General features: G+C 41.2%; 1 protein-coding gene across 1 annotated transcript in view; it reads right to left on the bottom strand.

Moving 5' to 3' along the window:
• LOC148368570 (alpha-tectorin-like) overlaps positions 1 to 17470 on the bottom strand; it is a 29228-nt gene extending 11758 nt beyond the window's left edge. Inside the window, exons 1-10 of the mRNA XM_088329709.1 lie at positions 17305 to 17470; positions 17138 to 17229; positions 13697 to 13918; positions 13555 to 13632; positions 12036 to 12138; positions 11824 to 11953; positions 11514 to 11760; positions 4781 to 4940; positions 2125 to 2218; positions 1995 to 2060 (exon numbers count right to left, since the gene is read on the bottom strand). Of these exons, the coding sequence (XP_088185835.1) occupies positions 1995 to 2060; positions 2125 to 2218; positions 4781 to 4940; positions 11514 to 11760; positions 11824 to 11953; positions 12036 to 12138; positions 13555 to 13632; positions 13697 to 13918; positions 17138 to 17229; positions 17305 to 17470 (1358 nt within the window). The remainder of the gene's footprint in view (positions 1 to 1994; positions 2061 to 2124; positions 2219 to 4780; positions 4941 to 11513; positions 11761 to 11823; positions 11954 to 12035; positions 12139 to 13554; positions 13633 to 13696; positions 13919 to 17137; positions 17230 to 17304) is intronic.
• Between the last annotated feature and the right edge of the window lie 5271 nt (positions 17471 to 22741).

Genomic DNA, 22741 nt, shown 5'->3' with positions numbered 1-22741 from the left:
TATCTAGACATCTATCTATCTATGTATCTATCTAGACATCTAAGTACACATCTATCTATCTATCTAGACATCTAAGTACACATCTATCTATCTCTATCTAGACATCAAAGTACACATCTATCTATCTATCTAGTCATCTAAGTACACATCTATCTTATCTATCTAGACATCAAAGTACACATCTATCTTATCTATCTAGACATCAAAGTACACATCTATCTATCTTTCTAGACATCAAAGTACACATCTATCTATCTCTCTAGACATCTAAGTACACATCTATCTATCTATCTAGATATCTATCTATGTATATATCTAGACATCTATCTATCTATGTATCTATCTAGACATCTAAGTACACATCTATCTATCTATCTAGACATCTAAGTACACATCTCTCTATCTATCTAGGCATCTAAGTACACATCTATCTCTATCTATCTAGGCATCTAAGTACACATCTATCTATCTCTATCTAGACATCAAAGTACACATCTATCTATCTATCTAGTCATCTAAGTACACATCTATCTATCTATCTAGACATCAAAGTACACATCTATCTATCTTTCTAGACATCAAAGTACACATCTATCTATCTCTCTAGACATCTAAGTACACATCTATCTATCTATCTATCTATCTATGGTATCTATCCATCTACCTAGACATCTATCCTTTTAGACATCTAAGTACACATATATTTCTATCTATCTAGACATCTAAGTACACATCTATCTATCTAGACATCAAAGTACACATCTATCTATCTCTATCTAGACATCAAAGTACACATCTATCTATCTATCTATCTATCTATGGTATCTATCCATCTACCTAGACATCTATCCATCTAGACATCTAAGTACACATATATTTCTATCTATCTAGACATCTAAGTACACATCTATCTATCTAGACATCAAAGTACACATCTATCTATCTCTATCTAGACATCAAAGTACACATCTATCTATCTATCTAGACATCTAAGTACACATATATCTCTATCTATCTAGACATCTAAGTACACATCTATCTAGACATCAAAGTACACATTTATCCATCTATCTAAGTACACATCTATCTAAGTACACATCTATCTATCTATCTATCTATCTATCTATCTATCTCTATCTATCTATCTATCTAAGTACACATCTATCTATCTTGACATCAAAGTACACATCTATCTATCTATCTATCTATCTATCTATCTAGACATCAAAGTACACATCTATCTATCTCTATCTAGACATCAAAGTACACATCTATCTATCTATCTATCTAGACATCTAAGTACACATCTATCTATCTAAGTACACATCTATCTATCTCTCTATCTAAGTACACATCTATCTATCTAAGTACACATCTATCTATCTATCTATCTATCTAAGTACACATCTATCTATCTATCTATCTATCTATCTAAGTACACATCTATCTATCTATCTAAGTACACATCTATCTATCTAGACATCTAAGTACACATCTATCTATCTAGACATCTAAGTACACATCTAGACATCTATCTATCTAGACATCTAAGTACACATCTATCTATCTATCTATCTATCTAGACATCTAGACATCTAAGTACACATCTATCTATCTATCTAAGTACACATCTATCTATCTATCTATCTATCTAGACATCTAGACATCTATCTAGACATCTAGACATCTAAGTACACATCTATCTATCAATCTTGGCTTTATTTAGTCAAAGTAGACAAAAAACCCATCATCAGTCATTGAACAAAATATAACCAACATCACATGATTCAGAATTTTTCTAGGCCAGCAGAAAAGGCCTTGCAGGCCCCCACGGCCCACCGCTACTATTTTCTCGTTTTAAGGTTTGATTAGCTAATTAGCATATGTTGTTTTTGTTCTTCCCCTGTCAATTTCACTTTACGATCCCTACCTCGGAACGTCTTCGTGCCGTATCGGGGCTCTAGCAAAATATCTTTCGGTGATTTATTTCTTACTGTTGTAATGCTTGGGTGGCGTTGATCCCGATGATGTTGTTACCCGCTCTGGGCATGATCTCGCATCTGGGGGCCACAAAAATGAGGGCATCAGAAAGGAAAAGGAAATACATATTTTGAAGGCGCTTACCCGGAAAAGCTTTGGCCATCGGAGACGAGGGTCGGAGAGTAGTTGGAATCGCTCGGGTTCCCGCATAAACCCTGCAGGGAGGCTCCATCGGATACTGTCGGGAACGGAATTGTGCGCATTGAATTAAAATATTCAGTGGCTTATCCTCAGTAGGGTCACGGGAGTGCTGGAGACCGTCCCAGGTATCTTCGGGCAGTGGGCAGGGGACACCAGCCAATCACAGGGCACACAGGGACAGACAATTCGCTCGCTCATTCATGCCCAGGGGCATTTACTCATTCGCTCATTTACACCTAGGGACAATTTGGACCAACCAATTTACCTGAAATGCATGTTTTTGGAATGTGGGAGGAAACTGGAGTGCCCGGAGGAAACCCACGCAAGCACGGGGAGAACATGCAAACTCCACACAGGAGGTTCGATCTCAGACAACTCACTCGCTCACTCCCACCGAGGGACAATTTGGACCGGCCAATTCACCTGAAATGCATGTTTTTGGAACGTGGGAGGAAACTGGAGTGCCCTGGAGGAAACCCACGCAAGCATGGGGAGAACATGCAAACTCCACACAGGAGATTCGATCTCAGACAACTCACTCGCTCATTCTCACCGAGGGACAATTTGGACCGGCCAATTCACCTGAAATGCATGTTTTTGGAATGTGGGAGGAAACTGGAGTGCCCTGGAGGAAACCCACGCAAGCATGGGGAGAACATGCAAACTCCACACAGGAGATTCGATCTCAGACAACTCACTCGCTCATTCTCACCGAGGGACAATTTGGACCGGCCAATTCACCTGAAATGCATGTTTTTGGAACGTGGGAGGAAACCGGAGTGCCCGGAGGAAACCCACGCAAGCATGGGGAGAAAATGCAAACTCCGCACAGGAAGGTTCGATCTCACGACCTCAGAACTGTGCTGCACACACGCTAACCACTGCGCCGCCGTGCCGCCCCACCTTGTTTAAATGAATGACTTTTTACCACCAGGAAGCTCTTAAGAATACACACTGTCCCTTTAAACTTTCATATCAAAGCGGGGGCCCTTCACTGTCCTCCCGCGGGTCGTATTTTGCCCCCGGGCCGCAAGTTTGAGACATCTGCTTTAAATTGATCGTTTTGAGATTTTAGGATGCTAAATTAAAGTGAGGTCTTTCATAAATCAAATAAAAATTGCATTTTTCTTAGACAATAGTTACAGAATTATGTTGTTAAAAGTAGGGCTGCAACAACCAATCGATACGTCTCAATTTGCAACCAATGAGCTCGTCGATGCGTTGTATCACGTGATTTATGACCCACTCAGTACATTACATTACATTTTAGCGTTTTTTTTTTCCCTGACCTTATTAATACCGGTCCTTTTTCCTTCAAGTAAATAAGAATAAAAAAATGAATAAAAATAGGTATTATGTTCTGCTGTCTGCATATCAGATCACTTCTCTAATTTGTTAAAAATAAATATAATAAAACTGTCATGATTACTGATACACCTGTGCCCGCTCGTTTGGCACCAACTGCCTCGGACTCTGATTGGCTCCCTGTCGCTATTTAAACCTATGTCTTTCTGTCACCTGTTGTCAGTCCGTCTGCAAACCTCAGTTTACTCTAGGCAAGCTTTTTCGACCATTTTTTCCCCGTCTTCGACTTGTTGTTTGATCCTGACCCCCTCTCCTCTCCTGGCTTCCGACTTGTTTCTGATCCCGACCACGTTTTTTTGCTCTCCTGTCTCGGCTACTGACCCGTTTTTTTCTGTTCCCGACCCCGCCATCGCTCGCCACGGAAGTCCCACTTCCGCGTTCAGAGCGACCTGTTTCCCGCGTCCAGCGATCACCGGATCACCGTGCTGCCCATAAAAGGAATCGTAGTTGCCAACGCTTTTCATCTCATCTCATCAGCTGCACCGCTTATCCTCAGTAGGGTCGCGGGGGTGCTGGAGCCCATCCCAGCAATCATCGGACAGTGGGCAGGGGACAACCTGAACTGGTTGCCACCCAATTTCAGGGCACACAGGGACAGACAACTCGCTCATTCACACCTAGGGACAATTTGGACCGGCCAATTCACCTGAAATGCATGTTTTTGGAACGTGGTCGGAAACCGGAGTGCCCGGAGGAAACCCACGCAAGCACGGGGAGAACATGCAAACTCCACACAGGACGTTCGATCTCAGACAACTCACTCGCCCATTGACACCTAGGGACAATTTGAACCGGCCAATTCACCTGGAATACATGTTTTTGGAATGTGGGAGGAAACCAGCGTGCCCGGAGGAAACCCACGCAAGCACGGGGAGAACATGCAAACTCCACACAGGAGGTTCGATCTCAGACAACTCACTCGCTCATTGACACCTAGGGACAATTTGGACCGGCCAATTCACCTTAAATGCATGTTTTTGGAACGTGGGAGGAAACCGGAGTGCCCGGAGGAAACCCACGCAAGCACGGGGAGAACATACAAACTCCGCACAGGTAGTCCGGTAGCTGGATTTGAACCCACACGGGAGGTTCCCAATACCTTAGAACTGTGCCTAACCACTGCGCCGCCGTGCTGCCCGCCAACGCTTCTAATAATCAATACAGTATTCATGGAGTGTATCGATGAGTTGTTGCAGCCCTCCAATCATTATTAACCGAATATAAAAAGCGAAACCTTTGACGGTCGCGGTAGAGCCGTCGAAAAAAACGGACACGTGGGCGTCGGAAATGGCGGCGTTGTCGATCTCCAGAGTGACCCCGGCCTCGTTCCTGGAGACGCTAACTCCGTGGAGCTGGCTGGCGGTGGTGCCCACCGTCTGGAGCTCCCCGTTCGCCTGGGTTAAGAGAAACCATGTCAGGAAAAATGGTACATTTTAAAGAAGGGGGAGCTCAACAGTGGATTCACCAATATGTTTGGTGCTATTCCTTAGAGAACCTCAAGGGATTTTGAGGTATTTTTGACTGCTAGCTGACTCAAGTAGTCAGGAAACCAGAAGAGGCGTCAGGATTGGGTTTTTAAGGCTTTTTAGGCTTTCCAAGGAGGGATTGTTGTTAGGATTTTTAAATCTTTTGAGGGTTTCGAAATAGGGTTTGGGTTTTGTATTAGGGTTTTAAAAGCTTTTTGGGGGTTTGGAACAAACATTTGGGTTTAATGTTAAGGTTTTAAAGCTCTTTCACGCTATTGAACTATGATTTGGGTTTGAATTAGTGTTTAAAACCCCTTTTATGTTTTAACTTGGGTTTTGAATTAGGCTTTGGTTTTGATAGTAGGGTTTTAAAGCTTTTTGGGAGTTTGGAACAAGCATTTGGGTTTAATGTTAAGGTTTTAAAGCTCTTTCACGCTATTGAACTATGATTTGGGTTTGAATTAGTGTTTTAAAACCCTTTTATGTTTTAACTTGGGTTTTGAATTAGGCTTTGGTTTTGATATTAGGGTTTTAAAGCTTTTTTGGGGTTTTTAAACAAGCATTTGGGTTTGATATTAGGGGTTTAAAGTCTTTTTAGGCTTTCTAACTGGGTTAGGTTTGGGGTTAATATTATGGTTTTAAAGTCTTTTTAGGGTTTCTAACTGGGTCGGTGTTGATATGAGGGTTTTAAAGGCTTTTTAAGGTTTCGAACAAAAATTTGGGTTTGATGGTGCAGTTTTAAAGCCTTTGTTGGCTATTGAACTATGGTTTGGGTTTGAATTTGTGTTTTAAAATAGGCTTTGGTTTTGAAATTAGGGGTTTAAAGCTTTTTTGGGGTTTTTAAACAAGCATTTGGGTTTGATATTAGGGGTTTAAAGTCTTTTTAGGCTTTCTAACTGGGTTAGGGTTGGGGTTAATACATTATGGTTTTAAAATATTTTTAGGGTTTGGAACTAGAACTTTGGTTTAATATTGAGGGTTTAAAGCCTGTTTAGGCTTCATAACTGGGTTGGTGTTGATATGAGGTTCTTAAAGGCTTTTTAAGGTTTTGAACAAGAATTTGGGTTTGATGGTAAGGTTTTAAAGCTCTTTCACGCTATTGAACTGTGATTTGGGTTTGAATTAGTGTTTTAAAACCCTTTTATGTTTTAACTTGGGTTTTGAATTAGGCTTTGGTTTTGATATTAGGGTTTTCAAAGCTTTTTGGGGTTTTTAAACGAGCATTTGGGTTTGATGTTAGGGGTTTAAAGTCTATTTAGGCTTTCTAACTGGGTTAGGGTTGGGGTTAATATTATGGTTTTAAAGTCTTTTTAGGGTTTGGAAGTAGAATTTCGGATTAATATTGAGGGTTTAAAGCCTTTTCAGGCTTTATGACTCGGTTGGTGTTGATATGAGGATTTTAAAGGCTTTTTAAGGTTTTGAATGAGGATTTGGGTTTGATAAGGTTTTAAAGCCCTTTCAGGCTTTTGAACTATGATTTGGGTTGTTATTAGGGTTTTAAAACCCTTTTACGTATTAACTAGGATTTTGAATTAGGGTTTGGTTTTGATATTATATTAGGGTTTTAAAGCTTTTTGGGGGTTTGGAAGAAGCATTTGGGTTTGATGTTAAGGTTTTAAAGCTCTTTTACGCTATTGAACTGTGATTTGGGTTTGGATTAGTGTTTTAAAACCCTTTTATGTTTTAACTTGGGTTTTGAATTAGGCTTTGGTTTTGATATTAGGGTTTTAAAGCTTTTTTGGGGTTTTTAAACAAGCATTTGGGTTTGATATTAGGGGTTTAAAGTCTTTTTAGGCTTTCAAACTGGGTTAGGTTTGGGGTTAATATTATGGTTTTAAAGTCTTTTTAGGGTTTGAAACTAGAAATTCTAATTAATATTGAGGGTTTAAAGCCTTTTTAGGCTTTCTAACTGGGTTGGGTTAATATGAAGGTTTTTAAAGGCTTTTTAAGGTTTCGAATGAGAATTTGGGTTTGATGGTAAGGTTATAAAGCCCTCTCAGGCCTTTGAACTATGATTTGGGTTATTAGTGTTTTGAAACCCTTCCATGTTTTAACTTGGGTTTTGAATTAAGCTTTGGTTTTGATATTAGGGTTTTCAAAGCTTTTTGGGGTTTTTAAACAAGCATTTGGGTTTGATATTAGGGGTTTAAAGTCTATTTAGGCTTTCTAACTGGGTTAGGGTTGGGGATAATATTATAGTTTTAAAGTCTTTTTAGGGTTTGAAACTAGAAATTCTAATTAATATTGAGGGTTTAAAGCCTTTTTAGGCTTTCTAACTGGGTTGGGTTAATATGAAGGTTTTTAAAGGCTTTTTAAGGTTTCGAATGAGAATTTGGGTTTGATGGTAAGGTTATAAAGCCCTCTCAGGCCTTTGAACTATGATTTGGGTTATTAGTGTTTTGAAACCCTTCCATGTTTTAACTTGGGTTTTGAATTAGGGTTTTGTTTTGATATTTGGGTTTTAAAGCTTTTGGGGGTTTTTAAACGAGTATTTGGGTTTGATATTAGGGGTTTAAAGTCTTTTTAGGCTTTCAAACTGGGTTAGGTTTGGGGTTAATATTATGGTTTTAAAGTCTTTTTAGGGTTTCTAACTGGGTCGGTGTTGAAATGAGGGTTTTAAAGGCTTTTTAAGGTTTCGAACAAAAATTTGGGTTTGATGGTGCAGTTTTAAAGCCTTTGTTGGCTATTGAACTATGGTTTGGGTTTGAATTTGTGTTTTAAGATAGGCTTTGGTTTTGATATTAGGGTTTTAAAGCTTTTTGGGGTTTTTAAACGAGTATTTGGGTTTAATATTAGGGGTTTAAAGTCTTTTTAGGCTTTCTAACTGGGTTAGGGTTGGGGTTAATATTATGGTTTTAAAGTCTTTTTAGGGTTTGGAAGTAGAATTCCGGATTAATATTGAGGGTTTAAAGCCTTTTCAGGCTTTTATAACTCAGTTGGTGTTTAAAGGCTTTTTAAGGTTACTAACGAGAATTTGGGTTGGATAGTACAGTTTTAAAGCCTTTTTAGGCTATTGAACTATTATTTGGGTTTGAATTAGTGTTTTAAAACCCTTTTATGTTTTAATTTGGGTTTTGAACTAGGTTTTGATATTAGGGTTTTAAAGCTTTTTGGGGATTTTAAACGAGCATTTGGGTTTAATATTAGGGTTTTAAAGTCCTTTTAGGCTCTCTAAATGGGTTAGGGTTGGGTTTAATATTATGGTTTTAAAGTCTTTTTAGGGTTTGGAAGTAGAATTTCGGATTAATATTGAGGGTTTAAAGTCTTTTCAGGCTTTTATAACTCGGTTGGTGTTGATATGAGGTTTTTAAATGCTTTTTAAGGTTTCAGACGAGAATTTGGGTTGGATAGTACGGTGTTCAAGCCTTTTGAGGCTATTGAACTATGATTTGGGTTTGAATTAGTGTTTTAAAACCCTTTTATCTTTTAACTTGGGTTTTAAATTAGACTTTGGTTTTGATATTAGGGTTCTAAAGCTTTTTTGGGGTTTTTAAACGAGCATTTGGGTTTGATATTAGGGGTTTAAGGTATTTTTAGGGTTTCTAACTGGGTTGGAGTTGGGGATAATATTATAGTTTTAAAGTCTTTTTAGGGTTTGAAACTAGAAATTCTAATTAATATTGAGGGTTTAAAGCCTTTTTTAGCCTTTCTAACTGGGTTGGGGTAATATGAGGGCTTTTAAAGGCTTTTTAAGGTTTCGAATGAGAATTTGGGTTTGATGGTAAGGTTTTAAAGCCCTTTCAGGCTTTTGAACTATGATTTGGGTTATTATTGTTTTAAAACCCTTCCATGTTTTAACTTGGGTTTTGAATTAGGGTTTTGTTTTGATATTGGGGTTTTTAAACAAGCAATTGGGTTTAATATTAGGGGTTTAACGTCTTTTTAGGCTTTCTAACTGGGTTAGGTTTGGGGTTTATATTATGGTTTTAAAGTCTTTTTAGGGTTTGGAACTAGAATTTTGGTTTAATATTGAGGGTTTAACGCCTATTCAGGCTTTCTATCTGGGTTGGAGTTGATATGAGGGTTTTAGGGGCTTTTTAAGGTTTCGAACGAGAATTTGGGTTTAATGGTAAGGTTTTAAAGCCCTTTCAGGCTTTTAAACTATGATCTGGGTTTGAATTAGGGTTTAAACTAGGGTTTAGATATAGGCTTTGGTTTTGATACTAGGGTTTTAAAGCTTTTTAAGGGTTTTGAACGAAGGTTTGGTTTTGATAATAGGGTTTTTAAACCCTTTTTGTGTCTAAGCTAGGGTTTCAAACTAGGGTTTGGGCTTGAAATCGGGGTTAGAAAGCCATTTGGTATTTTAAACGTGGTTTGGGTTTGATATCAGGATTTCTAAAGCCTTTTAGGGTTAAGAACTAGGTGTTGGGATTGATATTAGGGTTTTCAAGCTTTTTTTAAGGTTTAGAACCCTGGTTGGGCCTTGATCTTAAGGTTTTAAATCCTTTTGGGGGTTTTGAACTATGATTTGAGTTTGGTTGTAGTGTTTTAAAGCCTTTTTAGGATTTCAAACTAGGGATTGGACTTGATATTAGAATTTAAAGGACTTTTGAGGGTTTCCAACCAGGGTTTGGGTTATATTGGAGTTTTAAGGGTGTTTTAGGGTTTTGAACGATCATTTGGCTTTAATATTTGGGGTTTAAAGTCTTTTTAGGGTTTCTAATTGGGTTAAGGTTAGGGTTGCGGTTGATATACCAGCTCAGTAGCCTAGATGGTAAGGCGCCCACTTTGAGACTGGGAGGTCGGTGGTTCGCGCCCCGGCCGAGTCATTCCTAAGACTTAAAAAGTGGTCGGCGGCGCCCTATGTTGGCTGCGGCTGCATCGGCTCGCTACAACGGGTCAGGTGCAATCGACATTTCGTTCTGTGTACATTGTTACACAGAATGACAATACAAGGAAATTATTATTATTATTATTATTATATAAGAGTTTTAAAGTTCTCTAAGGTTTAAAACAAGAATTTGAGTTCACTAGAAGGGTTTTACAGCCTTTTTAGGGTTTCAAACTATGATTTGGGTTTGATATTAGGGTTTAAAACCTTTCTAAGGTATTGATATTATGGTTGTAAAACCGTTTTAGGGTTCCAAACTACGGTTTGGACTTGATATCAGGGTTATAAAGCCATTTTGGTTTTTGAACTTGATTTGGGTTTAAGGATTGTTAAAGCCTTTTTAAGGTTAAAAACTAGGGGTCGGGTTTGGTATTGGGGTTTCAAGCTTTTTTTAAGGTTTCAAACTGATTTTAAGGCTTTTAAAGCTTTTTAAGGTTTCAAACTATGATTTGAGTTTGATATTAGGGTTTAAAACCTTTCTAAGGTTTTGATATTATGGTTGTAAAACCGTTTTAGGGTTCCAAACTACGGTTAGGACTTGATATCAGGGTTATAAAGCCATTTTGGTTTTTGAACTTGATTTGGGTTTAAGGATTGTTAAAGCCTTCTTAGGGTTAAAAACTAGGGGCTGGGTTTAGTATTGGGGTTCTCAAGGTTTTTTTAAGGTTCCAAACTCAGGTTTCGATTTGATTTGATGGTTTATGGACTTGATTTGGGTTTAAGGATAGTTAAGGCCTTCTTAGGGTTAAAAACTAGGGGCTGGGTCTAGTATTGGGGTTCTCAAGGTTTTTTTAAGGTTCCAAACTCAGGTTTGGATTTGATTTGATGGTTTTTGGACTTGATTTGGGTTTAAGGATTGTTAAAGCCTTCTTAGGGTTAAAAACTAGGGGTCGGGTTTGGTATTGGGGTTCTCAAGGTTTTTTTAAGGTTCTAAACTCAGGTTTGAATTTGATTTGATGGTTTTTGGACTTGATTTGGGTTTAAGAATTGTTAAAGCCTTCTTAGGGTTAAAAACTAGGGGCTGGGTTTAGTATTGGGGTTCTCAAGGTTTTTTTAAGGTTCCAAACTCAGGTTTCGATTTGATTTGATGGTTTTTGGACTTGATTTGGGTTTAAGGATTGTTAAAGCCTTCTTAGGGTTAAAAACTAGGGGTCGGGTTTGGTATTGGGGTTTTCAAGGTTTTTTTAAGGTTCCAAAATCAGGTTTGGATTTGATTTGATGGTTTTTGGACTTGATTTGGGTTTAAGGATTGTTAAAGCCTTTTTAGGGTTAAAAACTAGGGGTCGGGTTTGGTACTGGGGTTTTCAAGGTTTTTTTTAAGGTTCCAAACTCAGGTTTGAATTTGATTTGATGGTGTTTGGACTTGATTTGGGTTTAAGGATTGTTAAAGCCTTCTTAGGGTTAAAAACTAGGGGCTGGGTTTAGTATTGGGGTTCTCAAGGTTTTTTTAAGGTTCCAAACTCAGGTTTCGATTTGATTTGATGGATTTTAAAGCTTTTTAGGGTTTTAAACTGGGACTTGGGCTTAGTTTTAGGGTTTTAGAGCCTGGTGTTTTAGAAGAGGTGACGGGTGTAGAACACAAGCGAGTACGTGAAAGGTGAACCGCCTTATAGCAAGGGAGTACTGTACAGCCCATAGTCCGAGTCTCCACGTGGTGGCAATTCTCTTACCCGAACTCTGCCGCTGGTATCGATAGAGATGGTAGCATTGGCCGAGTTCAGTTCCAGATCCAGCCGGTCCAGGAAAGTCACCAGCAGACTGCGGCGGTCTTCGAACGTCCCCAACAATTTGAAATTGTTTCCTGTGGACGGCTCCAGAAGGCTGTAAGTGCAGCGGTCTGGAACGGAGGACACTCGGCCAAAAAACTGGATCACTTGGCTGCCGGTCAACGTACAGACCCGATGCGTGGGTTGGCACCTGAATGAGACGGAACCGGGTTGGTACATTTGCTAATCCAGTGTTTTTTTAAATAAAATTTACAAGTTGGTGGCGTCGCAGGTCTCCAAAGATCCGCATTGAGGATTCTCAACAGTTTGAGCTTGAGCATTGCAGGAAGAGTCGACACAGTTTTGGGTGAGGACGGTGGCGGAAGCCGGGAAGACCACTTGGCCTGTGCGGGAGAACGGTTCTTGTTAGCATGGCATCCTATCCATGAGGAGCTGCAAATGGACCCCGAGTCAGAGTCCCCTTACCCTGGATCCTACAGCCACTTAGATCCAAGTATTTGCCGGCCACTCCTTCGGCATTGGGGAAGCTAACGTTGAAACCGCTGATGGTGTCGAGAGACTGCACCACCTGCGTTGAAGGAAAACACATGACGTCAGACGTCTTTTTGATCATTTTTCCAAATCCGTCTCGTGCACCGTATTTTCCGCACTATAAGGCGCACCGGGTTATAGGGCGCACCCCCAACAAATACTTTTTGGTCCTATATTTTCCATACATAAGGCGCACCGGATTATAAGGCGCTACGATGGGAACGTCGACAAAACAGTCAGATGGTTCAGTCCAACTGATTACCCCCTTAACATTCCCAAAGCTTGCAAAGAAGCAAATACGTGTCACGAGGTGGACCGGACCAGAACGGAGGCAGGAGGCAGGAAGGGGGAACTCAATTGCGTTGACGATCAAAACTTTTATTTACCAAAATAAAAGTCGTCCAAAACCTCAGGGACAAGACAGAACAAATAGGCTTTAACAAAAAAACGTGCAAACACAGGTTTCTTCCGACTCAAACAAAACAGGACAGAGCCAAACAGAACGGGAAATGCAGACAGAAAATGCAAAACAGAAAATGCAATGAGCCAGCACCCGCAAAACCCAAAACCCCCCTTAAGAAGCAAACGCGCAGATTAAGCGATCTGCTTCAGCTGTTGCCCAGGGGGCGGGGCCAGCCGGTTGCCACGGCGACCATGCTGGACACGACAATACGTGTCTCAGACATGTACAGAAACAGTGTGTACGATGTCACTCAAATGCATCGTTCCAAATATCATTCGGAAGGTTAAAGTCTTGGGATTCAAGAAATGCCAACCATTCCTTAGTTTCTATTTTCTTTTTCGCTCGCAACTTTACTGTGCATATGACAATAATCACTTGGGATTGAGTTGAATTCACTCAACTCATCACAGCAAAATCAAGATCGTTCTAAAACAAGATACCGGGAAAATATAAAGCCGCATAGCTCACCTAAGTTCTCTTGCAGCCATCACCTTCAATAATGATACGTAACCATGGTCTTCTTACAACCGTGAGTGTAGTCAATCCAGGAGAGTCAAATATTTACAAATACAGAATAGTAAAAAATGTTTTCTCTATGCCGTAGAGCAACCCGACGTGTGATTCGCGTTCATCTTTTTTGGCCAATTGCAGGCTTTGTTTCGCCCCTTTAGCCTACGCGAGCCTGTAAATGATAAAAAGGATCCGCCCCCTTTACCTCCGAATAACTTTAGCCAATAGTGACTGATTCAAATAATGATTGACACATTGGTTAGGAAATGAAACGCCGGTATATAAATCCCAGCATACACCGCGGACCACATCGCCTACGAGGAAAAATCGAGTCGGCGGCAGCTTGCCTTTGTTGCGAGACCTTGCGACTTAATATTGATCCATATATAAGGCGCACTGTATTATAAGGCGCATGGTCAGCTTTTGAAAAAAATAAAGGCTTTTAGGTGCGCCTTATAGTGCGGAAAATACGGTACTTACTATAATGGGATTCTGGAAGGAGATCAGTTGCACACTCAAGGCCGTTTGGTCTGTGAAACTGATGAAAGTCACGGTCATCTGAGGGCAGAAACAGTTTCAATGACTTATCCTGTGGACATTTTTTGGACATCCGACGTCTTACGTTGTCTTGGCCGTTGGTGGACAAGGCGATTTTCAGATAGCAGTTAGGGTTGCCCACAATCTGTGGAAGTTCCGCCTTGACTGCAGCTTCCATTCCACTGTCCACGGTCCCTATCTCCTCGGTCCCCGTGAATTCTGTGGCACCGGAGACTTGGATGCATTCCGTGACTGCCATATTGGCTCCCGTGAAACAGAATTGGGTGAAGTCGGTTGTCGGGTTGATCTGGAAGGATGGGGAAACACCGTTTGCATTAGTATGTGGCACAACATTTTTCCCTGACCATGGCCGACCTAAATGCCCAAATACCCAAACAAGTCTAATGAGGTTGGCGACCACTTTGGGAAGAGGTTTTTGCTCAATTTTGCCTTAGGACCAGATAACAGATGGCTTAGGGTCCTTTGATTAAAAAAAATGGTGGCAAAGAACCCTCGAACAATTCAGTCTCATATTTCAAGGCCCTGTTCCAGGTCCCCGCCGCTTCTGGACCCCCTGTTCCGGTAGCCCCGCCACGTGTGGACCCGCTGTTCTGGATCTATGACACCTTCGGTCGCTTGTTCCGGATTCCACCATCTCTGGACCCCTCTTCTGGATCCCTGCCACGTCGCACCCCTATCCCGGATAACTACCACGTCAGACCCTTATTCCCAATAGTCGCCACTTCGGAACCCCTGTTCCCAATCGACGCCACTTCGGAACCCCTGTTCCCTATCCCTGCCACCTACAGACCCCTGTTTCGCATCCCAGCCACCCTCAGACTCCCAATCCTGATCCCTGACCCTTTCTGGATACGTGTTTTCGATCTTTGCGGCTTCCCTGATCCCTGTTCCTGATCCTCATCTCCTCCTGGACCACTGTTACTGATCCCAGTCATCTCCCAATCCCCACAGCCTCCCGGACCCTTTGATTTTGATCCCTGCTGCCTCCTGGACCCCTGTTATCCAGCTCTGCCGCCTCCCAGACCCCTGTTTCTGATCTCAGCAGCCCCTCGGACACCTGTTCTAGAAACCTTTCACACGCAGACCCCTGTTCCCAATCGCTCCATCTACAGACGTTTTTTTCTACTTTTTAAAAAAATTCCTTTAAAAAAAATCTCATTGTGTTTATTTTTTCCAAGCTGTTACTTTTTTCTTTTTGTTCTCTTTTTACTTTTTTCCTACATTTCTTTCTTTTCTTTTTTTCTGGCTTTTTTCTAAATTTTTCCTTCTTTTTTTCCTCTTCCTTTTGTTTCTTTTTTCTCAGCTTTTCACTACTTTTTCATTTTGGTATTTTTTTTCTTTGTTGTTCTATTCCCCCCTTCCTTTAAGTCATTTTGTGCATCATTTTACATCATATTTGGTCATGTTGGGATGAAAGAAGCAAAAACAACCCGAAGAGCCGTTTAGGACCCGAAAGAGCCGGTTCCTTTTAGTGAGCCGAGCCGAAGGAGCCGGTTCTCGACAAACTCTACTAACTTTACTCAACTTCGTTCTCCTTCGACTCGACTTCAAAATACGGCATTTAGGACACAACGTCAGGGGGACCCAAGTATTTTCATGCACTGTAACTTTGACTTAATTTGCTTCTTAATTAGTAATTTCGAGCCCTGATTTTTGTGCGGCAGCTAGATTTTCTTGTGCGCTGAGAATGGGCGAGCAGTGCGCAATTGCAGCTTAGAGGGAACACTTGACATCCAGCACGTTAATGTCAGGGTCTGGCATATGTCTCTAGAGGGTACCCAACCTGTAAAGACTGGCCTGTGCCCCTTTTTTCAATTATACGCTCACCTGCTTATTGGGGGTATTAGGGGTTCAGTGTCTTACCCAAGGATACTTCGACACGTAACACGGACGAGCCGAGATTCGAACCGGGATCCCTTGATCCTGAGACGAGCGCTCTACCTCCTGAGCCAATGCCGCCCGAATAAACTCAACTCCGGGAATCAAACCTGCGATTTCTTGATCCCAAGACGAGCGCTCTACCTCCTGAGCTAATGCCGGTGTTAGAGCAAAATAAGTTAAAAAGACACAGAGAGAGAAAGAGACAGAGAGAAAAGGTTTGCGAGAGAGAGAGAGAGAGAGAGAGAGAGAGAGAGAGAGAGAGAGAGAGAGAGAGAGAGAGAGAGAGAGAGAGAGAGAGAGAGAGAGAGAGAGAGAAATACAAGTACAGTGTCTTTGTGCGAGGCACCTGGCTTTGGCAACATCAAGTGGACATATTTCAACCTGCAGCTTGTTTTTCTCGTGTGCTTCTCTGAGTGTCTGTGTTCTACACGATCTGTACCTCTTTTACGAAAAAGGAGTATCCCCATACACCAGTGCTGATCTAAAATCCTAGATGCTTACCAGTACTTCATATCTGGGACGCTATACTTTGCTTTGACATGTAACACGGACAAGCCGGGATTTGAACCGGGATCCCTTAATCCCGAGACGAGCGCTCTACCTCACAGGTGTCAAACTGGCGGCCTACGGGCCGGATCAGGCCCGCTAGGGGATTGGATCCGGCCCGCGCGACAACGCTCAGAGAAGCGCAAGAGAAAGAGAGCTATAGGTTGAAATAGGTCCACTTGATGTTGCCAAAGCCAGGTGCCTCTCACAAACGCTGCACTTGTATTTCTCTCTCTCTCTTATCTCTCTTTCTCTCTCTCTCTCTCTCTCTTCCTCCATTTTTCTATCTCTCTCTATCTCTCTCTCTTTCACTCTCTGTCTCTTTTTCTCTTATTTTGTTCCTTTTTGTCTTTCTCTGTCTTTTTACCTTCTTTTGCTCTCTCTTCATTTTTACCCTTCACTCTCTTTCTCTCTTGCTTTCCCCTTCTGCCTTTCCCCTTTCTCTCTTTCTCACCTCCCCTCTCCTCTCCTCTTTTTCTCTCTTTCTCTTTGGATTTCATTCTTTCTCTCTCTTTCCCCCTCTCCCACTATTTCTGTTTTTATCTCTTGTTTCTCACGCTCGCTCTCTCTCTGTCTCTATTTCTCTCTCTCTCTCTCTCTCTTCCTCCATTTTTCTATCTCTCTCTATCTCTCTCTCTTTCACTCTCTGTCTCTTTTTCTCTTATTTTGTTCCTTTTTGTCTTTCTCTGTCTTTTTACCTTCTTTTGCTCTCTCTTCATTTTTTCCCTTCACTCTCTTTCTCTCTGCCTTTCCCCTTTTTCTCTTTCTCACCTCCCCTCTTCTCTCCTCTTTTTCTCTCTTTCTCTTTGGATTTCATTCTTTCTCTCTTTCCCCCTCTCCCACTATTTCTGTTTTTATCTCTTGTTTCTCACGCTCGCTCTCTCTCTCTTTTTTTGTCCCACCCTCTCTACCTTTCTCTTATCTTTCTCTTATTTCTTTCTTTTTTTCGTTCTCTCTAATCTACTAAACCGGCCCCCCGAGAGAATGTTTGTTCTATCGTGTGGCCCCCGAGCTTAAATGAGTTTGACGCCCCTGCTCTACCTCCTGAGCTCCTACCCGAATCTTATGGGCGACTCACCTGTAATGTGGTTGGGGTTTCTCCAAAAAGGCTGAGAGAACAGTTGGACAGATCGATTTGAGCGTGGATTTGGCCCAACTGGCTGCAGACAGCTGTAGTGGAAAAAAATATAAATGTCAAGTTATGATTTTTTTTTTCTCCATTAGAAAATCAAAAAAACTTCTCACCTGCCAGCAGGACGAGCAGCGAATTGGCCTTCATCACTGAAATGGGAAAACCTCCATTTAGTCCCCATGCGATATCGATCCGATATCGATCTCCGTATCTGATTTCGATGGATTTCTTGGAAAAATACCTGATATGATATCTGATATTCTTATAAGTGGGGTGCATTCTAGATCAGGGGTGTCAAACTCTTTATAACTCCGCGTTCTTTCGGGGGGCCGGACGAGTAGATTAAAGAGAAAGAGAAAGAAAAGAGAAAGAGGGAGGGAAAAGGAGAGAGGGCAGGATAAAGAAAGAAAAAGAGAGAGAGCGAGAGAAACAAAAGAGATAAAAAGTCGTGAGAGAGGGGAAAAATAAGGAAGTAGGAAATCCAAAGAGAAATAGGAAATCAGAAGGAGAGAAAAGAGAAAAGAAAAGGGGAAGGGTAGGAAGAGAAAAAGTGAAAAGAGAGAAAAGGAAAAAAGGACAAAGAGAGAAAAGAGAAAAGAAAGCGGGAAGGGTAGGAAGAGAACAAGTGAAAAGAGGGAAAAGGAAAAAAGGACAAAGAGAGAAAGAGAAAAGAGAGAAAAGAGAGAAAAGAGAAAAGAAAGCGGGAAGGGTAGGAAGAGAAAAAGTGAAAAGAGAGAAAAGGAAAAAAGGACAAAGAGAGAAAGAGAAAAAAGAGAAAAGAGAAAGGAAAGCGCGAAGGGTAGGAAGAGAAAAAGTGAAAAGAGAGAAAAGGAAAAAAGGACAAAGAGAGAAAGAGAAAAGAGAGAAAAGAGAAAAGAAAGCGCGAAGGGTAGGAAGAGAAAAAGTGAAAAGAGAGAAAAGGAAAAAAGGACAAAGAGAGAAAGGGAAAAGAGAGAAAAGAGAGAAAAGAAAGCGTGAAGGGTAGGAAAAGAAAAAGTGAAAAGAGAGAAAAGGAAAAAAGGACAAAGAGAGAAAGAGAAAAGAGAAAAGAAAGCGCAAAGGGTAGGAAGAGAAAAAGTGAAGAGATAAAAGGAAAAAAGGACAAAGAGAGAAAGAGAAAAGAGAGAAAAGAGAAAAGAAAGCACGAAGGGTAGGAAGAGAAAAAGTGAAAAGAGAGAAAAGGAAAAAAGGACAAAGAGAGAAAGAGAAAAGAGAGAAAAGAGAGAAAAGAGAAAAGAAAGCGGGAAGGGTAGGAAGAGAAAAAATGAAAAGAGAGAAAAGGAAAAAAGGACAAAGAGAGAAAGAGAAAAGAGAGAAAAGAGAAAAAAGGAAGTTAGCGCAAAATAAGTTAAAAATTATATTTTCGTTCAATATTTGTAAAGATTTCCTTTTCATTTTATATGACTTGGATATATTTTATATTTTTGAAGAATCACAATATTTGCATTCAAACCGTTTAAAAAATCTGTATATAAAAATATATTTTATATGAATAGAAGGTTAAGCTCAATTCAAACAAGGTTTTTATTTAGGGGCATCGTTAATTCTATCAAAATATTATTTTTGTATTCATAATTTTATTATTTTCCGTTATAGTCTGCATTTATATATTTATTTCAATTATTACTCCACATTTTTCCTATTTAGTTCGATAAAACCACACATTCGACTTTCTCATCTCATCTCATTAGCTGCACCGCTTATCCTCAGTAGGGTCGCGGGGGTGCTGGAGCCCATCCCAGCAATCATCGGGCAGTGGGCAGGGGACACCCTGAACTGGTTGCCAGCCAATTGCAGGGCACACAGGGACAGACAACTCGCTCATTCACACTTAGGGACAATTTGGACCGGCCAATTGACCTGAAATGCATGTCTTTGGAATGTGGTAGGAAACCGGAGTGCCCGGGAGAAACCCACGCAAGCATGGGGAGAACATGCAAACTCCACACAGGAGGTTCGATCTCAGACAACTCACTCGCTCATTCACACCTAGGGACAATTTGGACCGGCCAATTCACCTGAAATGCATGTTTTTGGAACGTGGGAGGAAACCGGAGTGCCCAGAGGAAACCCACGTAAGCACGGGGAGAACATGCAAACTCCACTCAGGAGGTTCGATCTCAGACAACTCACTCGCTCATTCACACCTAGGGACCATTTGGACCGGCCAATTCACCTGAAACGCATGTCTTTGGAATGTGGTAGGAAACCGGAGTGCCCGGACGAAACCCACCCAAGCACGGGGAGAACATGCAAACTCCGCACAGGAAGTCTGGAGCTGGATTTGTGCTGCCCACATTCGACTTTAATCCATTCTAAAATTTGCAATTCCATTTGTATGTTTCACTTACCGTTTTCGGGGTGTGTGTAGTTCGAGCAATGATCAAAAGATGAGTCAGGGGCGCCCAAGACTCCTACGTGGCTATCGGCTTTTATGCGCTCCTTTCGTACGCACGCCCACCGACGGGACACATTTTTCGAATTTTTTTTTCGATTTCGAGAATGAGAAGACCTCCCGAACTGGATTTTCAACAAAAAAACAACCCATAATTGTCATTTTGAAAATATGTCTTCAATTGCCCGGATAATTGAGGCTCGGACGAATGGGTAATTGATGAAAACAATGGTGCATGCCGGGAGGGGTATCAGACTCGTTTTAGCTCGAGGGTCACACGATAAGAAAAACAAATCTCTCGGGGAAGAACTAGTACATGAGAGAGGAAGGAGGGAGAGGAATAAGAGTAAAAGAGAGGGAGAGAAAAGAGGAAGGAGGGAGAGGAATAAGAGTAAAAGAGAGGGAGAGAAAAGAGGAAGGAAGGAGAGGATTAAGAGTAAAAGAGAGGGAGAGAAAAGAGGAAGGAAGGAGAGGAATAAGAGTAAAAGAGAGGGAGAGAAAAGAGGAAGGAGGGAGAGGAATAAGAGTAAAAGAGAGGGAGAGAAAAGAGGAAGGAGGGAGAGGAATAAGAGTAAAAGAGAGGGAGAGAAAAGAGGAAGGAAGGAGAGGAATAAGAGTAAAAGAGAGGGAGAGAAAAGAGGAAGGAAGGAGAGGAATAAGAGTAAAAGAGAGGGAGAGAAAAGAGGAAGGAAGGAGAGGAATAAGAGTAAAAGAGACGGAGAGAAAAGAGGAAGGAAGGAGAGGAATGAGAGTAAAAGAGAGGGAGAGAAAAGAGGAAGGAAGGAGAGGAATGAGAGTAAAAGACAGGGAGAGAAAAGAGGAAGGAAGGAGAGGAATAAGAGTAAAAGAGAGGGAGAGAAAAGAGGAAGGAAGGAGAGGAATAAGAGTAAAAGAGAGGGAGAGAAAAGAGGAAGGAAGGAGAGGAATAAGAGTAAAAGAGAGGGAGAGAAAAGAGGAAGGAAGGAGAGGAATAAGAGTAAAAGAGAGGGAGAGAAAAGAGGAAGGAAGGAGAGGAATAAGAGTAAAAGAGAGGGAGAGAAAAGAGGAAGGAAGGAGAGGAATAAGAGTAAAAGAGAGGGAGAGAAAAGAGGAAGGAAGGAGAGGAATAAGAGTAAAAGAGAGGGAGAGAAAAGAGGAAGGAAGGAGAGGAATAAGAGTAAAAGAGAGGGAGAGAAAAGAGGAAGGAAGGAGAGGAATAAGAGTAAAAGAGAGGGAGAGAAAAGAGGAAGGAAGGAGAGGAATAAGAGTAAAAGAGAGGGAGAGAAAAGAGGAAGGAGGGAGAGGAATAAGAGTAAAAGAGAGGGAGAGAAAAGAGGATGGAAGGAGAGGAATAAGAGTAAAAAAGAGGGAGAGAAAAGAGGAAGGAAGGAGAGGAATAAGAGTAAAAGAGAGGGAGAGAAAAGAGGAAGGAAGGAGAGGAATAAGAGTAAAAGAGAGGGAGAGAAAAGAGGAAGGAAGGAGAGGAATAAGAGTAAAAGAGAGGGAGAGAAAAGAGGAAGGAAGGAGAGGAATAAGAGTAAAAGCGAGGGAGAGAAAAGAGGAAGGAAGGAGAGGAATAAGAGTAAAAGCGAGGGAGAGAAAAGAGGAAGGAAGGAGAGGAATAAGAGTAAAAGAGAGGGAGAGAAAAGAGGAAGGAGGGAGAGGAATAAGAGTAAAAGAGAGGTAGAGAAAAGAGGAAGAAAGGAGAGGAATAAGAGTAAAAGAGAGGGAGAGAAAAGAGGAAGGAAGGAGAGGAATAAGAGTAAAAGGCAGGGAGAGAAGAGCAAGAGACAGAGAAAAAATAAGAGAGAAAGAGTGTGAGAGAAAGAAAGAAAAAGAGAGAATGAGTGAGAGTAAGAAGGACAGTAAGAGAGAGGGGGATTGAGGGGCGAGAGAAAGAAAGAAGAGAGAGCGAGAGAGAGGTCGGACATGTTTAATTGTGACGCCCTTAATCGCAAGGAGTCTCAAAGGTCTGTACAGACTACAGACTACTATGACACCATCCCCTGATCTAAAACCAACATGAGGGCAAGGAAAAACTCGAAAACCTCAAGTCATGTTTATTTGTGACGCCATTAATCACAAGGAGTATCAAAGGGCTGCACAGAATACAGACTATTATGACAGCATCCCCTGATCTAAAACTTACAGGAAGGCAAGGAAAACTCAAAACCCTCAAGTCAAGTCAAGACATGTTTATTTGTGGCGCTATAATCACAAGGAGTCTCAAAGGGCTGCACAGACTACAGACTATTACAGGCTATGATGACACCATCCCCTGATCTAAAACCTACATAAGGGCAAGGGAAAACTCAAAAATCTCAAGTCAAGTCAATTCCCGTTTATTTGTGAGGCCCTTAATCACAAGGAGTCTCAAAGGGCTGCACAGACTAAGGCAAACCACAGACTATTATGACAACATCCCCTGATCTAAAACCTACATGAGGGCAAGGAAAAACTCAAAGACCTCAAGTCAGGTCCTGTTTATTTGTGAAACCCTTAATCACAAGGAGTCTCAAACAGCTTCACAGACTATTATGACACCCTTGCCTGATCTAAAACCTACATGAGGGCAAGGAAAAACTCAAAGACCTCAAGTCTTGTTCATTTGTATAGCCCTTAAACACAAGGAGTCTCAAAGGCGCTAGACCAGACCACTGACTATTTTAAACTGCAGACTTTTATGACAACATCCCCTGATCTAAAACCTACATGAGGGCGAGGAAAAACTCCAAAACCTCAAGTCAAGTCATGTTTATTTGTGACGCCCTTAATCACAAAGAGTCTCAAAGAGCTGCACAGACCACAGACTAGATTTCAACAATTCCACTCAGGTTGCAGATGGAGTTTCAGGGGGAAGCGCATTCCACCGCACCAGGGCCCGAATGGAGAACGCTCTCCAACCTGCGGATTTCTTCTTGGCTCTTGGGATCACCAGTAGACTCATTTTCCGCAGGGGGAAGTTAAATCTAAATTCAAACATGTCTAAAAAAATAAATAACCAATTTTTGAATTAAAACAATAACGATCATTCAAAATTTAATATTTTTTCTTAGAAAACATTAACTAAAATAGGGACTGTGTAAAAGAGAAAAAAAAAGAAAGTGAAAGCATGAGAATGAAAGAGAGAGAGAGAGAGAGAGGCAGTGAAAGAGTAAAAGCAAGAGAAGACAAAA

Source organism: Urocampus carinirostris, chromosome 3, assembly GCF_059441175.1.
Source record: "Urocampus carinirostris isolate Australia breed hairy pipefish chromosome 3, RoL_Ucar_1.0, whole genome shotgun sequence".
NCBI classification, from domain to species: Eukaryota; Metazoa; Chordata; class Actinopteri; order Syngnathiformes; family Syngnathidae; genus Urocampus; species Urocampus carinirostris.
The sequence above is the reverse complement of the archived record's forward strand: the minus strand, read 5'-3'. Positions and strand labels throughout refer to the sequence as shown.